This window comes from Thalassophryne amazonica, chromosome 9 (genome assembly GCF_902500255.1).
Source record: "Thalassophryne amazonica chromosome 9, fThaAma1.1, whole genome shotgun sequence".
Lineage (NCBI taxonomy): Eukaryota > Metazoa > Chordata > Actinopteri > Batrachoidiformes > Batrachoididae > Thalassophryne > Thalassophryne amazonica.
The window spans coordinates 67,853,732-67,871,645 of NC_047111.1; the positions used below are offsets into that span (position 1 = coordinate 67,853,732).

Consider the following 17,914-nt stretch of genomic DNA (forward strand, 5'->3'; position numbering starts at 1 on the left):
CGAAAACCAACATTGAATGCCTGTGACCTCCGATCCCTCAGACGGCACTGCATTAAAAACCGACATCATTGTGTAAAGGATCTTACCGCGTGGGCTCAGGAACACTTCAGAAAACCATTGACAGTTAACACAGTTCGTCTCTACATCTACAAGTGCAAGTTAAAACTCTACCATGCAAAGCGAAAGCCATACATCAACAACATCCAGAAACACTGCCACCTTCTCTGGGCCCAAGGTAATTTGAAATGGATAGACGCAAAGTGGAAAAGTGCTGTGGTCTGATGAGTACACATTTCAAATTGTTTTTGGAAATCATGGACATTGAGTCCTCCGGACAAAAGAGGAAAAAGACCATCCAGATTGTTACCAGCAAAGTTCAAAAGTCAGCATATGTGATGGTATGGGGGTGTGTTAGTGCCCATGGCATGGGCAACTTACACATCTATGATGGCACCATCAATGCTGAAAGGTACATCCAGGTTTTGGAGCAACACATGCTGCCATCAAAGCAACGTCTTTTTCAGGAACGTCCCTGCTTATTTCAGCAAGACAATGTCAAGCCACATTCTGCACGTGTTACAACAGCGTGGCTTCATAGTATAAGAGTGCAGGTACTAGACTGGCCTGCCTGCAGTCCAGACCTGTTGCCCGTTGAAAATGTGTGGTGCATTATGAAATACGACAACGCCCCCAGACTGTTGAACAACTGAAGTCGTACTTCAAGCAAGAGTAGGAAAGAATTCCACCTACAAAGCTTCAACAATTAGTGTCCTCAGTTCCCAAACGCTTATTGAGTGTTGTTAGAAGGAAAGGTGATGTAACACAGTGGTAAACATACCACTGTCCCAGCTTTTTTGAAACATGTTGCAGGCATCCATTTCAAAATGAGCAAATATTTGCACAAAAACAATAAAGTTTATCAGTTTGACCATTAAATATCTTGTCTTTGTGGTGTATTCAGTTGAATATAGGTTGAAGAGGATTTGCAAATCATTGTATTCTGTTTTTATTTACATTTTACACAACGTCCCAACTTCATTGGAATTGGGGTTGAAAAATGAAGGATTAACAAGCACATTTTTGACCAAGTATTAAATGAGTCAGTAGAGAACAGAAATAGTTTCAGGAATAAAAGTGAATCGTAGCCTGATATTTCAGAAAATGTGAGATGTTACTATGCATCAAAAACAGTTTACACACTTATAATAGTCTCATCCTTTATTAATATTTACAAGCCGTTGTGATTACATAAATGTAGTGATTAGTAAAACTGACCTTTTGTAGAATACAGCAGTTTCACAATGTAGTTGGTGTAGTTTTCATTTGCAGAATATGTGCTTTTTGAGTAGACAAAGGTGTGACAAAATCAGTGAGATGTACAATAACAGTGAAATCATACAAACACAATGTGAATTAGTAGAAGTCACAATCTGTCATTACTTTTCCAAAAAATGGGAAATACAGACAAACCATATGGGGAAAACACACACACACACACACACACACACACACACACACACACACACACACACACACACACACACACACACACACACACACACACACACACACACAATTAATTACCATATTTTCCAGAGTATAAGTCTTTTTTTTTTTTTACTAGTTTTGGAGGCCCTGCAACTTATGCTCCGGTCCAACTTATATACCGAAAGTTCACAAGCTGTTTTTAATTATAGTAATTATAATGACTATTTATAGAGAACTTTCCTAAGAATCAAAGCACTAAACAAAATTAACTCCAATATTAAAAGAATAAATACCAGTAATAAAAAATACACTACAACAATGCACAAAAATGGCAAATTAAAGAGCCCATAACAGAAAAAGGTGTGATTTATAGTCTGTAAAATACGGTAAATTGTTGGAGACAGTATGGTAATTAAACATACAATTTCCAAATGTCATGACATGGTAGCTGGTGTTTTCTGTCTCAAGGAGACATGCAGAAAACCTTCAAAACATTGAACTAGCAAACCTATACAAATTCTGGAAAAAGATGATAAAAGTGCTCATTAGCGACACCAATATGATTGTAATATACAGTACACCTTCTGATTGTGTCAGATGATGCTATACAGAGGCATATATTACTCTTCCAAACTATAATACTCTTATAATAAGTTGTATTTTGTGCAACGTTCAGCAACAGCTTACAACAATACATTTGGCAGAAGGGAAAGTCACTGTTTCACTTCTCATGAGCTTGTTGGGAAGAGGCAATAGAGTGCTACTAGCTAAAAGGCTTCATATATGTACAGCAACATTTGGCAGAAGAGAAAACTCAAATGTTTTAATTAGAAAAATAATTTGTTGAGGAATTATGTAGAAAAGAAAACTTAAAAATAAATTAAGTCTTTTCAGAAAATAAAACACAGCAAAGAATATGTATACAACTTTCTTCTACCAATGTTTGTCATTCATTTGGCAACTATGTGGCAAGACATCCTACTGTTTTAGTACATGTTCCAGTGTTAAAATGCTTAATTTTGTTTAAGAGCTGAGATATAATATGAAATAACATGAACACAAAACTGATATATATACATTAAATGTGCACATACAGCTGCAGTAGGTTGATGATATGAATACACAAAAGTGCAAGTCATTATGGATGTTTTGGTTAACAGAGTTAGAGGGACCATGTAAGGACTTAAAGAGGTCATTTTAGACACCTTTTCATCTACTTATGTAGGCTGCGAGGTGCCTGAAATGATATTAAAGTTTGGAGTGAAAAAAATAGCCCACATACCTTGAGGTTATGAAGCCTTTAACCCTCAGAGCCCTAATGACGTTCTCCTGCGGCTTGGTCAGTTTTTCGTTATCTATTCATAGATCATGTCTTTACACAGTGTTCCAGACAAATACATGTCTCACATTCAGAAAGCTGAGATTGTTCGGAACATTATGATATGCAACACATAGGCGTTATATGAAAAGGAAGTACCTGAAAAGGGGAATTTGTTAAGGTACAGTAAAATCAAGAAGATACCCTTAGGGCTCTCAGCATTAAAAACAACAACAAAACCAAAGAAACAACCTATTTTAGTGCCTAACAGGGAAAGAGACGCTGATGTTAAATAAGTATAAAATAACTTATTTCAGCCTCAAATTTTGCTTATAGCAGGATCATTTCTTTAAGTATAGGCACAAAACTCTGGGAGTTGTGGGATGTTTAATGTGAAACCCGAGATATATGTAACCTTGAAAGAATGATAAAAATGGATTTTACCCAATCTGATACCTTCAATGGTGAAAATGTTGAGTTTTCAAATTAAGATTATGAGTTTTCTTAGGTTTAATGCTTTTTCACATTCTTGTGTGGACATTCCTAAAACAAAGAGAAAAACCAACAGATTCTGTACATCAGGTCATTTTGAAGAAAATTGATAAAAGGAAAAAATACAACATGTGGTGATTTTTGCAGTATGTAGTGGATTATTATGCAAGAGCTGTACTCTCCCATAGCCAGACAGGAATTAGTCTGGCTATGCCAGGCTAAGTTTCCGTACGTCTGACTGATTCATTTGTAGATTATTTCAACAAACAGTTATTTGATCAATACATTTATATCAGAAAATAATGTAGAATTTCCAGTTTCCCATAGCCAAGGGTGGCAACAAAAAAATTGCAAGTTTGAAACTCAAACTCATGTAGTGTAGCAGTGATATAAAACAAGGAAAGCACAAGTCCTGACTTCAGAAGCTGTAACAGTCAATATATTTGATTGTTTAACTGAAAAAATGACTCAGCCAATCAAGAAATTTTTGAAAATTTTAAGAATGCAGTTGTACAAGAAAAAAACGTTATACTGTTTTAAAATGATTGGAAAATTTTTGTTCATTTTGAACAGCCAAAGTTATTTGATGAGGAATTGTGTTTATGAGAAAGTAATTTTGTGAACAATTGGAGGAAGTCAGAGTAACTATATGCAACAGCAATACATTTCAAGCACCACACAAAGCAATTAGAAACAACTGTAAATAACAATGTTAAACAAATTACAAGCTTTTATTCTGAAATTACTTCATCTTCACAGTGACTTTTTATAAAAACATAATTTCATTCTCACCTAGGTATGACAGTTTCCCCTTGTACGTCTTACGACTTTATTCATGTAACAGTACAATTCTTCCTTATTACATTTTTACTTTTAGAACTGTATGGTTGAATTGTCTCTGAAATGTTGAACTTTATTGTTGAAGTCTTAGTTGATATTGATAGGTTTTGAAAATAAACAGTGAAGCTACTTCTAACATTGTTTTTTGTTTTGTTGTGATTTTTGAGCAACAGTGTTCAGAATGCTAGAGTACTGTAAGATACTGTAGGTATTAAACTATTGTGACAATCTTGCATGGAAACAAGTGTGGTCATTCATTTATTCGGTTTCTGGTGGGAATGTTGCCCATCCTGCATTTCTACTAAGATATAAATATCCTTTTTTTCCTATCCCATAACTAACTTTCCATGTTATCTGTTCCCACAGAGGATTGCTTGTTAGTAATAAATAGTATAATATAGGCCGACTACAAAAGATCAGATTGGGAAGTGTATACACCATTATTTTACTGGGTTTTATTCCTGAGTTTTGAGTGAAATTATACATTACACTTCAGTAAACTACTCACCTGATTGAGTCCATTCTTACCAGGTGGATAAGTGTCTTTCCAATTAGCTTTTCATTTTCTATGTCTGCATTTATTTTCTGTGTCTACTTCTTTATTTCTAATTCTTTACTTTTGGAATGAACAGCTTTTGCTTTTTTGGTGTGGCTTGCAGACATACTTCTATATTTTGTATGTACTTGCTAAATTTGCAAAAAAAAAAAAAAAAAAAAAAAAAAAAATTCTAAAGTGCTACAATAAAAATGAAGTGGTGGAGTCCAGGGCCACTAGAAAGCAAGCAGGCTCAAGCAACTAAAGTATTATGAGAACATCCAGTTAGGTGCAACGTTGGCACCACCGTCTCTCTGCCTACTGCAAGTAACGGTAAACCTTGAAACAGTGGTTCCCAGAGTCAGCCACAGCCACGTGTCCCTCTGAGGTTAGTGCCAGGCCTTGGGGACCATATAAGGGGTCTGCTGAGGTGTTGATGTAGGACAAAAATGATCCTGTGCTGTCAAACACCTACAATAGAAAAACAAAACAGTTCTTGAGTTGCACTGAAGCGGCAAGTTTCAACCTGACTTATCATTTGATTTAATTTATACAGTGGGGTAAAAAAGTATTTAGTCAGTCCCTGATTGTGCAAGTTCTCCTACTTAGAAAGATGAGAGAGGTCTGTAATTTTCAATATAGGTACACTTTAACTGTGAGAGACAAAATGACACAAAAATCCAGGAAATCACATTGTAGGCTTTTTAAAGAATTTATTTGTAAATTATGGTGGAAAATAAGTATTTGGTCAATAACAAAAGTTCAACTCAATACACTGTAACATAATCTTTGTTGGCAATGACAGAGGTCAAACGAAGCCTGTAAGTCTTCACCAGGTTTGCACACACTGTAGCTGGTATTTTGGCCCAGTCCTCCATGCAGATCTCCTTTACAGCAGTGATGTTTTGGGGCTGTCGCTGGGCAACATGGACTTTCAACTCCCTCAACAAATTTTCTATGGTGTTGAGGTCTGGAGACTGGCTTGGCCACTCCAGGACCTTGAAATGCTTTTTACGGAGCCACTCCTTCATTGCCCGAGTGGTGAAGACCCAGCAACGTTGCATCTTCAGTGCTCTCACTGATGGAAGGAGGTTTTGGCTTAAAATCTCATGATACACGGCTACGTTCATTCTTCCCTTAACATAGATCAGTCGTCCTGTCCCCTTTGCAGAAAAACAGCCCCAAAGCATGATGTTTTCACCCCCATGCTTCACAGTAGGTATGGTGTTCTTAGGCAACTCAGCATTCTTCTTCCTGATGAGTTGAGTTTTTACCAAAATGTTCTATTTTGGTTTCATCTGGCCACATGATATTCTCCCAATCCTCTTCTGGATCATCCACATGCTCTCTGGCAAACTTCAGATAGGCCTGGACATGTACTGGCTTAAGCAGGGGGACACACCTGGCACTGCAGGATTTGAGTCCCTCTCTGCGTAGCGTGTAGCCTTTGTTACTTTGGTCCCAGCTCTCTGCAGGTCATTCATCAGGTCCCTCCGTGTAGTTCTGGGATTTTTGTTCACCGTTCTCATGATCATTTTGACACCACGGGATGGCATCTTGCATGGAGCCGCATATCGAGGGACATTATCAAAGGTCTTGTATGTCTTCCATTTTCTTACAATTGCTCCCACAGTTGATTTATTCACACCAGCCTGCATGACTATTCACTCTTCCCAACCTGGTGCACATCTACAATTTTCTTCCTGGTGTCCTTCGACAGTTCTTTGGTCTTGGCCATGGTTGAGTTTGGAGTCTGACTGTTTGAGGTTGTGGATAGGTGTCCTTTATATAGATAACGAGTTCCAACAGGTGCCATTAATACAGGTAACAGGTGGAGGACAGAAGAGCTTCTTAAAGAAGAAGTTACAGGTCTGTGAGAACCAGAAATCTTGCTTGTTTGTGGGTGACCAAATACTTATTTTCCACAATAATTTACAAATAAATTATTTTAAAATCCTACAATGTGATTTTCTGGATTTTTTTTTCTCATTTTGTCTCTCATAATTGAAGTGTACCTATGTTGAAAATTATAGACCTCTCTCATCTTTCTAAGTTCTAAGTTGCTGAATCCACCACACTATTGGACCACCTTGGGTCCTGGATAACAATTACCAAGGTGGGCAACTTGTTCATCCCCTTCTATAGTGGGTGATTTTAACATCCACACAGATGCTGAGAATGACAGCCTCAACACTGCATTTAATCTATTGGTAGACTCGATTGGCTTTGCTCAAAATGTAAATGAGTCCACCCACCACTTTAATCATACCTTAGATCTTGTTCTGACTTATGGTATGGAAATTGAAGACTTAACAGTATTCCCTGAAAACCCCCTTCTGTCTGATCATTTCTTAATAACATTTACATTTACTCTGATGGACTACCCAGCAGTGGGGAATAAGTTTCATTACAGTAGAAGTCTTTCAGAAAGCGCTGTAACTAGGTTTAAGGATATGATTCCTTCTTTATGTTCTCCAATGCCATATACCAACACAGGGCAGAGTAGCTACCTAAACTCTGTGAGTGAGATAGATTATCTTGTCAATAGTTTTATATCCTCATTGAGGACAACTTTGGATGCTGTAGCTCCTCTGAAAAAAAGAGCCTGAAATCAGAAGTGCCTGACTCTGTGGTATAACTCACAAACTCGCAGCTTAAAGCAGATAACCCGTAAGTTGGAGAGGAAATGGCGTCTCACTAATTTAGAAGATCTTCACTTAGCCTGGAAAAAGAGTCTGTTGCTCTATAAAAAAAGGCCTCCGTAAAGCTAGGACATCTTACTACTCATCACTAATTGAAGAAAATAAGAACAACCCCAGGTTTCCTTTCAGCACTGTAGCCAGGCTGACAAAGAGTCAGAGCTCTATTGAGCCAAGTATTCCTTTAACTTTAACTAGTAATGACTTCATGACTTTCTTTGCTAATAGAATTTTAACTATTAGAGAAAAAATTACTCATAACCATCCCAAAGACATATCGTTCTCTTTGGCTGCTTTCAGTGATGCCGGTATTTGGTTAGACTCTTTCTCTCCGATTGTTCTGTCTGAGTTATTTTCATTAGTTACTTCCTCCAAACCATCAACATGTCTATTAGACCCCATTCCTACCAGGCTGCTCAAGGAAGCCCTACCATTAATTAATGCTTCGATCTTAAATATGATCAATCTATCTTTATTAGTTGGCTATGTACCACAGGCTTTTAAGGTGGCAGTAATTAAACCATTACTTAAAAAGCCATCACTTGACCCAGCTATCTTAGCTAATTATAGGCCAATCTCCAACCTTCCTTTTCTCTCAAAAATGCTTGAAAGGGTAGTTGTAAAACAGCTAACGGATCATCTGCAGAGGAATGGTCTATTTGAAGAGTTTCAGTCAGGGTTTAGAATTCATCATAGTACAGAAACAGCATTAGTGAAGGTTACAAATGATCTTCTTATGGCCTCAGACAGTGGACTCGTCTCTGTGCTTGTTCTGTTAGACCTCAGTGCTGCTTTTGATACTGTTGTCCATAAAATTTTATTACAGAGATTAGAGCATGCCATAGGTATTAAAGGCACTGTGCTGTGGTGGTTTGAATCATATTTATCTAATAGATTACAATTTGTTCATGTAAATGGGGAATCATCTTCACAGACTAAGGTTAATTATGGAGTTCCACAAGGTTCTGTGCTAGGACCAATTTTATTTACTTTATACATGCTTCTCTTAGGCAGTATTATTAGACAGCATTGTTCAATTTTCATTGTTACGCAGATGATACCCAGCTTTAGCTATCCATGAAGCCAGAGGACACACACCAATTAGCTAAACTGCAGGATTGTCTTACAGACATAAAGACATGGATGACCTCTAATTTCCTGCTTTTAAACTCAGATAAAACTGAAGTTATTGTACTTGGCCCCACAAATCTTAGAAACATGGTGTCTAACAAGATCCTTACTCTGGATGGCATTACCCTGACCTCTAGTAATACTGTGAGAAATCTTGGAGTCATTTTTGATCAGGATATGTCATTCAATGCGCATATTAAACAAATATGTAGGACTGCTTTTTTGCATTTGCGCAATATCTCTAAAATTAGAAAGGTCTTGTCTCAGAGTGATGCTGAAAAACTAATTCATGCATTTATTTCCTCTAGGCGGGACTATTGTAATTCATTATTATCAGGTTGTCCTAAAAGTTACCTGAAAAGCCTTCAGTTAATTCAAAATGCTGCAGCTAGAGTACTGACAGGGACTAGGAGGAGAGAGCATATTTCACCCATATTGGCCTCTCTTCATTGGCTTCCTGTTAATTCTAGAATAGAATTTAAAATTCTTCTTCTTACTTATAAGGTTTTGAATAATCAGGTCCCATCTTATCTTAGGGACCTCATAGTACCATATCACCCCAATAGAGCACTTCGCTCTCAGACTGCAGGCTTACTTGTAGTTCCTAGGGTTTGTAAGAGTAGAATGGGAGGCAGAGCCTTCAGCTTTCAGGCTCCTCTCTTCTGGAACCAGCTCCCAATTCGGCTCAGGGAGACAGACACCCTCTCTACTTTTAAGATTAGGCTTAAAACTTTCCTTTTTGCTACAGCTTATAGATAGGGCTGGATCAGGTGACCCTGAACCATCCCTTAGTTATGCTGCTATAGACTTAGACTGCTGGGGGGTTCCCATGATGCACTGAGTGTTTCTTTCTCTTTTTGCTCTGTATGCACCACTCTGCATTTAATCATTAGTGATTGATCTCTGCTCCCCTCCACAGCATGTCTTTTTCCTGGTTCTCTCCCTCAGCCCCAACCAGTCCCAGCAGAAGTGACAAGTGACAAAGTTTTTTTAATTCGGCACACAAAATATTCAAATAGAAAAAAATGAACAATTCCACAAACAAACACAGACAAAACTAGTGAGTCCGAAAGGGTGTGGGCTGAAGCAAAGCTTATTAGCGCCCACCCCTGCTAGTACAAGTCCAACAATTCTAATCAGTCATATTTACATAAATATAAATTCACTACTACATGTCGACACACAGACATACACATCAATATACTATTCACTTATAATTATATTTATATAGTACCAGATCATAAGAAAGTCGAATCAAGGCACTTTACGCCAGTAAGGACTAACCTTACCAACCCCCAGAGTAAGCACTAGGCAACTGTGGTGAGGAAAAACTCCCTATAAGGAAGAAGCCTCAAGCAGACCAGGCTCTTGGGGGTGACCCTCTGCTTGGGCTGTGCCACATATACCTATATACATACGTATATACTTTACAAACATAAATATATACATACATATACACAGTCACTTATATACATATACACCTACCCATATCTATATACGCATATACATACCCACACATTCAAATATACAATAAGTCCCACTTATAAATTGAACATTCCATATAAATCAAATTATATTTGCTTCTTTATGATACTTAGACATAATGTTCTTTTTGAGTAGTTTCTTAAATCTCACTAAGGTACTACTCATTCTAACCTCTGTTGAACATTTGTTCCATTTCCTCACCCCAACCACAGACACACAAAAACCCTTTACATTTGTTCTTACTTGTGGTTTCATAAAAATTGCACAACCTCTTAAACTATATCTGGATTCCCTCAATCGGAACAGACTCTGGACATGTCTCGGTAAGGCTTGGTTTTTCGCTCGAAATAAAGTTTGAATTGTAATGTAATCGACCAAATCAATGAATTTTAATAAATTTAAAGACACAAATAGAGAATGAGTTGGTTCACGATATTGTTTATTGCAGATGATTCGTATGGCTCGTTTTTGCAAAAGGAATATTGGATTGGTATTTGATTTGTAAGTGTTTCCCCATGACTCAACACAATATGTCATATATGGTACCATCAGAGAATGATATAAAGTAAGTAACCCTTCTTGCGGCAGTAGGTCTTTGGCTTTATACAAAATGGCTATAGTTTTTGACAATTTTGATTTCACATAATTTATATGTGGTTTCCAGCTAAGTGTATTATCAATTATAACACCTAAAAATTTATTCTCTGTTACTAACTCAATTTCCTTATTGTTTATAGTTAAATTTTTACATTTGGGTGCCTGTTTATTTCCAAATATAATACATTTAGTTTTCCCAAGGTTGAGTGACAACTTATTAGCGTCAAACCAAACCTTAAATTTTTCCAGTTCTTTCTCCACTATGTCCAGAAGCTGTTCAAGATTTTCACCGCTACAGAACACAGTTGTATCATCCGCAAAAAGGACACATCTCAGTGAACTCGACACCCAACTTATATCATTTATATAGATTATAAACAACAAAGGACCCAGCACTGAGCCCTGCGGCACCCCACATGTGACATCCCTGAGTTCAGAATTTGTATTATTGAATTGAACATACTGAAATCTGCCTTGTAAATAACTAGCTATCCATTCATATGCCAGACCTCTGATTCCATATTTCTGCAGTTTACTTAATAGTATTCCATGGTTAATTGTGTCAAACGCTTAAATAAAAAAAAAAAAACCTACTGTGTATTGTTTATTGTCAATTGCAGTGGCTATACTTTCCACAAAGTCCATCAAAGCATGTGATGTAGTTCGAGACCTTCTGAATCCATATTGTTCTTCACAAATGATGTTATGCTTCAGTAAATAATCATTTAATCTTTTAGCAAATATTTTTTCTAAAATTTTGGAAAATTGTGGCAGGAGTGATATAGGTCTATAATTAGAAAATGTGTGTTTGTCACCAGTTTTAAACAGAGAAATTACTTTGGCTATTTTCATTTGAGAAGGAAATTTACCAGTACTTAGTGACATATTGCAAATATAATTGAACGGTTTTACTATACAATCAATAACTTTTTTTAATAAAGCCATATCCAAATTATTAAAATCAGTCGATTTCTTACTTTTTGAACCATGAACCAGATCAAGTATTTCCCTTTCATGAGTACCACCAATGAACATTGAAACAGATTTGTTAAACGTTGAATTATTTACCCAGAAGTTATTAGTTGATGAGTCAATCTTACTGGCAAGATTTTTACCCACATTAACGAAGTATTCATTAAAGTGTTCAGCAATAGACTCATCGTTATCAATCGTGATGTAGTTGTTACTCTGAAAAAATGAAGGATAATCTCTAGTTACTCTATTCTTTTTTACTATTTCATTTAATATGTTCCATGTGTTTTTGATGTTATTTCTATTTTTGACAAGTAACTCATTATAATATGTTTTTTTACTGAGTCTCATGATATTGATTAACTTATTCTTATATGTTTTATACTTACTTTCAGCTTCCTTAGTTCGTAGTTTTATGAATTGTTTATATAGTACGTTTTTCTTTTTACATGCCCTCTGAAGTCCCTTAGTTATCCATGGTTTGTTGCTATATTGATTTCTATATATTTTGTCAACAAATGGACAGTGTTTATTATACAAACTGGAAAAAATGGAAATGAAAGCATCATATGACCTGTCAACATCATCAACAAAAACATCTGACCAATTCTGACTTGATAAATCCTCCCTTAAATTATCAATTGTTTCAGCTGTTACTTTTCTACTCATGAATTTGATATTGCTTCGATACTTACAACAACCCTCCAATGCAAAGACTGAGAAAACTGGCAAGTGATCACTGATATATATCACTGACCAGTAGTCCCCCACTAAGATTACCGGATATAACGTTAGTTAAAATATTGTCAATGAGAGTTGTTGAGTCCATAGTTATTCTGCTAGGATGAATGATGGTTGGAAACAGTCCTAAACAGTACAAGGTGTTTATAAATGAGGTAATTTGTGGATGATTGTGAGGGTTTAAAAAATCTATATTGAAATCTCCACAGACAAATAAATGCTTATTTCTGTTGATTTTGTTGTACATTCCTAAGATAATGTCTTCAAAGGTGTCAATATTTGTCCCAGGAGCTCTGTAAATGCAACTAACAACTATGTTTTTGGAGTTTATAGATGTCATTTCTATGGTAACACATTCCATGATGTTGTCCACTGTAAATGACATGTTAATGAGTTCACAGTTATAATCTGACCTTACATATAATGCAACGCCTCCGCCCCTTCTCGTCTGCCTATTAACCAGGAACAATTCATAACCATAAAGATATACCAGATCTTTATTATCCTCATTTAACCATGTTTCTGAAATTGCAATAACTGAAAAACGTTTTTTGGATGTTTTCAAACAATCATTAATAGTGGACAGATTACGAGAAAGACTTCTGCTGTTGAAATGTATAATTGAAAAATTTTCGTCATTGATTTTATAATTTTTGAATTGTTCTTCTGTAAAATATTTGCACTGTCTCACAATATTCTCACTGAAAAAGGTATCAGGATCATTTTCAGATTCGAAGGGGTGGTTAGCAGAGTTATTATAATTAAATGTATCTAGACAGAGCTCCTGGGCAGAAATAAACGGATCATTATCCTTAGTCATTATGTCTCTCTTGTCTCCGGGTGTAGATGATGTGGATGAGTGGGTTGCTCCAGTCTGCATCATGGTGCTGTGATGTGTTTGAGTCCTCATACCTATTGTTCATATTTGTCCAGCTCTTCGATGTTCCTTGCCATGACTTTTGCTTGTTCTGGTGATCCGTTCAGTTTGATGAATATTTTACAGTTTGAAGTCCATGTGTGCTGGATTTTTCCCTGTTTCTTTAAGAAGCGTGCTTTCCTGGCGATGTCGGCATTCCGTTTGGTGAGATGTTCAATGATGAATACGTTTGTCCCTTTCAGTTTTCTTCCTTGTTTTAACAGTGCTGTTTTGTGTTTTCTGTTCATGAATCTCATGATGACGGTTCGTTTATCACCGTCATTTCTCCGGGGCAGAGGGTGGCACGCTTCAATGTTATTTAAATCCATTTCTATACCTTTAGATAGGAGGAAATCAGCAACCTGTTTTTCCACAGAGCTGACCTCCTGTTCACTGGGCTCCCCTCCGCTCTCATCTGTTACCGCCCGTGCGTAGGACCGTGGTTTGATGTGAAGACCTGTGATGATGACGTCGTTAATTCTGGTGTACTGCTCCAATTCAGCCACTCTATTTTCCAGCTGCACCAGATGCCGGTCTTTCTCGGCGTTCTGGAGCCGTAATGCCTTCACCTCCTCCACCAGATCCATGATTGATTTCTGTTGCTGCTTCACAACAGAAATCTCCTCTGATAGAAAGTCCAGAGATTTTTTAATATCGTCACCTTCCTCCGCTGTCAGAACCTTCTTAGGCCCCATGGTCGGCTTATGAGCAGCTTGTCGATCGCCGATGTTAACAGCCTGCGTTGTTTATCACCGGGATGGATCTGCACTGCGCTGGTGCCGCGTGGCCTCGGTGTTTCCGCGCTGATGGATCCGCGGTGGCTGCACGAGGCCTCGGGGAAGTGGCACTCGTGACGCGCGGCTTTAATGATGCAGCGCGCGGCCTCTGTGAATTCACCACGTTGGGCGGGCCTCGGACGTTGTTGCTGTCCAGTCGCAGGGCTAAGTTGCCGGTTGAGGTGGTATTCCCACTGTCCGGGTTGGCACACACCGGCGTGGCAGATGGCAACTACAAACACCACCTCTGAAAACTCAGGTACAAACTTTTTGCAGCTCGCTCTGACGACACGCAGCTCTGACTGACTGTGACTGCCCCTCCCTGAGCCTGGTTCTGCTGGAGGTTTCTTCCTGTTAAAAGGGAGTTTTTCCTTCCCACTGTCGCCAAGTGCTTGCTCACAGGGGGTCGTTTTGACCGTTGGGGTTTTTCCGTAATTATTGTATGGCTTTGCCTTACAATATAAAGCGCCTGTTTGTTGTGATTTGGCGCTATATAAATAAAATTGATTTGATTTGATTTGATTCTACCAAAAGGAGCCATGGAGACAGCCATCACAAGGCTCTCTGCGGCAGCCATGTGATGCATAGATGTCCCCTTGGTCTTTTCCAATTGCTGGAGTCTTCATGATTGATTCATGGGCATGCTGGATTACTAGTGGTTGGCTCTCACTGCGGTTTAATTATTGTATGGCCTTGCCTTACAATATAAGGCGCCTTGGGGCAACTGTTTGTTGTGATTTGGCGCTATATAAAAAAAAAATTGATTGATTGATTGATTGATTATAGCCAGAGCAGTGCAGCACATGACTAAAATTTCATAGCTGCCCTTCCATCACAATGCAAATGGTTAGGCTCATCTGTGTCTCTCTAAATAACAGTTTTTTGACACGTCATTGCAACATTACCCAAGGATCCTCCAAGGAGAACCAGCATCAAAGACACCTAGTCTTTGTTTCAGACCATCCAAACACTTGGGGCTTTGTTCTCCTGCAAAGATATCAGCATGGCCAAACACCTCTGACCAGTGACCTCATGATTCTGGCCAAATCTCAAAGTTTGAGAAACCAGAGACATGAATGTCAATGCTGAGAAAAGTCAATCTCAACACTTTCACCGTATACAATTACACTTCTGGTGACTGAGTCCAGGAAGTCACTGAAAATCTGTCTTGGATTTGATCCTAGACAATCCCAAATCCAGATACTCTGACTCCACAGTCAGGTTCTCAAGTGATGCAATCATGGCATCCATTGATACTGCAAATATCACAGCACTGTCTGTGAAATCAAGGCAAGTAAACACTTCCTTGCCGACAAAGGCACCTAAGCCTCTGGTTTCTGCAACACTTCCCGTCACCTAGTCTATAGAAGCACTAAACACAATATAAGCCAGAACACATCCCTGATGAATGCCAGAATTCACTGGTGACAAAATTGCGGAGCGCTCACAATAGATGGCTATATAATTGCAGCTTAATGAGGATCCCACAAATGTTCAGGATGTTCCACAGAGCAGCCAGATAAACTGTATCAAAACTTTAAGAAAATCAACATAGGCTGCAAAGAAGCACTGTCTATATTTACGCTGGCATTCGGTGAATAGTTGCAGAGCTAGAATATGATCAAGAGTTGACTTATTGAGCTTAAACACAGATTTTTCTGTTCACTGAGCTGCAAATAAGTGGGACTGAATCCTATAAAAAAAATAACCATTGCAAGCACCTTTCCAGGAACAGAGGGCAGTGTAATACCCCTGTAGTAGTTGCAGTCCAGATGATTAGCCTCTTTTCCAGAGATGGGCATTATGTCTTTTCTTCCACAAATGATTGTTAGCATGACTGTGTTTGCTAACAATGACTGAAGCCAACCACAGGGTCAACTAAAGTCAGTAGTTATGACTGTATAAACCAAGCATGACTGATGCTAAACACAGTAGTTTTGATTAACCCACTGGGATGAACACTGGTTAACATTTTCTTTAATGCGGTTCAAACGTGCCATGTTGATGTAAGAACATGGCATGATCCTCATCCTGCAATCTGGTAACTTCCAGAAAATTTTCATCAATGTAAATAATGGACGAAGTTCAAATCTGTTAAATTATTATCTCACTGGTAGAATGAAAGTACTTGTAGCTGACTTACTTGTATTCTGCTGTTACCCCAGTCAGCTACAATGATGTTTCCATTGGCGTCTACAGCTACTCCGGTGGGAGCATTAAACTGGCCGTTGCCTTCACCGTGAGAGCCAAATTTGAACATGAACTCTCCATCAGCACTGTACACCTGTGACCACATAGATGAACCGGTTCTTCACAATGTTTCTGTGTAGGCTCTCAGTTGTCCAGGTGGTTTCCATAGTAGAGAAGCTTGAATCTTCGACTGGACTGGGTTGCTTGACGTGAGGACGTTTCGCTTCAAATCACAGAAGCTTCCTCAGCTAAAATTCTTGCTCTGGTAGTCTGACTTCTGTCTTGACTCTTGTAGAGAAGAATAAACCAGAAGCCAACAAAAGCTGGAGTTTTGTTGACAATAGCTCTAATTAGCACCTATTGTGCTCTAGTTAGCACTCTCCTAATGACAGGACGGAAGCCTCCCCTAATGGCTCCCTTGACGACTCTCTCCTGATGACGTGAATGACTCATTACATGAACAAAAGACTGAAACTGCTTTGACCTGAGTACCACATTGTAAACAGGGGACAAAGCGTGTCTGAGACCCGCTCCGCGGTTAAGGCTGGGTTTCAACTGTTTTACAAAGAATGCTTCCTTGACACCTCTCTCAAACCATTTCTTCTCTCTGGCTAAGATTTTAACTTCCTTGTCCTCAAACGTGTGGTTAGTGTCTTTCAGGTGGAGATGAACTGCAGACTGAGGTCCACTGGCGACCTCTCTGCGGTGCTGGTATAGCCTCTTGTGTAAAAGTTGCTTCGTCTCACCTATGTAGTGTTCATTACAGTTTTCCTGACATCTGATATGATACACTACATTGCTCTGTTTGTAACTAGGGATCCTGTCCTTAGGGTGAACTAATTTCTGTCTCAAGGTGTTGACAGGTTTAAAGTAAACTGGGATTTTGTGCTGTCTGAAGATGCACAAAAGTTGAGAGAGAGGTGTCAAGGAAGCATTCTTTGTAAAACAGTTGAAACCCAGCCTTAACCGCGGAGCAGGTCTCAGACACGCTTTGTCCCCTGTTTACAATGTGGTACTCAGGTCAAAGCAGTTTCAGTCTTTTGTTCATGGTAATGAGTCATTCACGTCATCAGGAGAGAGTCGTCAAGGGAGCCATCAGGGGAGGCTTCCGTCCTGTCATTAGGAGAGTGCTAACTAGAGCACAATAGGTGCTAATTAGAGCTATTGTTTAGTCACTAGCCTATAGCAGTCAGCTTCTCGGTAGGTGGGGTCTGGTTAGGTTAAAAAACTCCAGCTTTTGTTGGCTTCTGGTTTATTCTTCTCTACAAGAGTCAAGACAGAAGTCAGACTACCAGAGCAAGAATTGTAGCTGAGGAAGCTTCTGTGATTTGAAGCGAAACGTCCTCACGTCAAGCAACCCAGTCCAGTCGAAGATTTAAGCTTCTCTACTATGGTTCTTCACAATGTAATAGAAAGAATGTAGTGATCCAAAGAAATAATTCCTCTTTGGGTCACTCTCCAACCCCCCCCCCCCCCCCCCTTACCTTCACAGAGTGATTGTGAAAATCTGTCACAATAATTTCATTCTTGTTGTTCACTGCAACGAAGTGGGGACCTGGATGAAGACAGTGAAACGACCGTTTGTAAAGCATAAATTTCACAAGACAAAACCCTCCAGATCAGCTGGTTAGTTGTTTAGCATTTCTAAAAAATTGTTTTGCATAATTTGCATGCATTGAAGTTGTTTTAGTGGAAACATGTTCCTAATGAGGCTCCAAAGTTTAATTCTCTGCT

General features: G+C 38.6%; 1 protein-coding gene across 4 annotated transcripts in view; it reads right to left on the reverse strand.

Annotated features, from left to right (window-relative positions):
- Positions 1-1,961: 1,961 nt before the first annotated feature.
- trim3b (tripartite motif containing 3b) overlaps positions 1,962-17,914 on the reverse strand; it is a 143,758-nt gene continuing 127,805 nt past the window's right edge. For all 4 annotated transcript variants that reach the window (XM_034178290.1, XM_034178288.1, XM_034178292.1 and 1 more), the window contains 3 exons: positions 17,665-17,735; positions 16,134-16,274; positions 1,962-5,144 (listed from right to left, as the gene is read on the reverse strand). In XM_034178290.1, the coding sequence (XP_034034181.1) occupies positions 4,992-5,144; positions 16,134-16,274; positions 17,665-17,735 (365 nt within the window). In that variant the 3' untranslated portion in view covers positions 1,962-4,991. The remainder of the gene's footprint in view (positions 5,145-16,133; positions 16,275-17,664; positions 17,736-17,914) is intronic.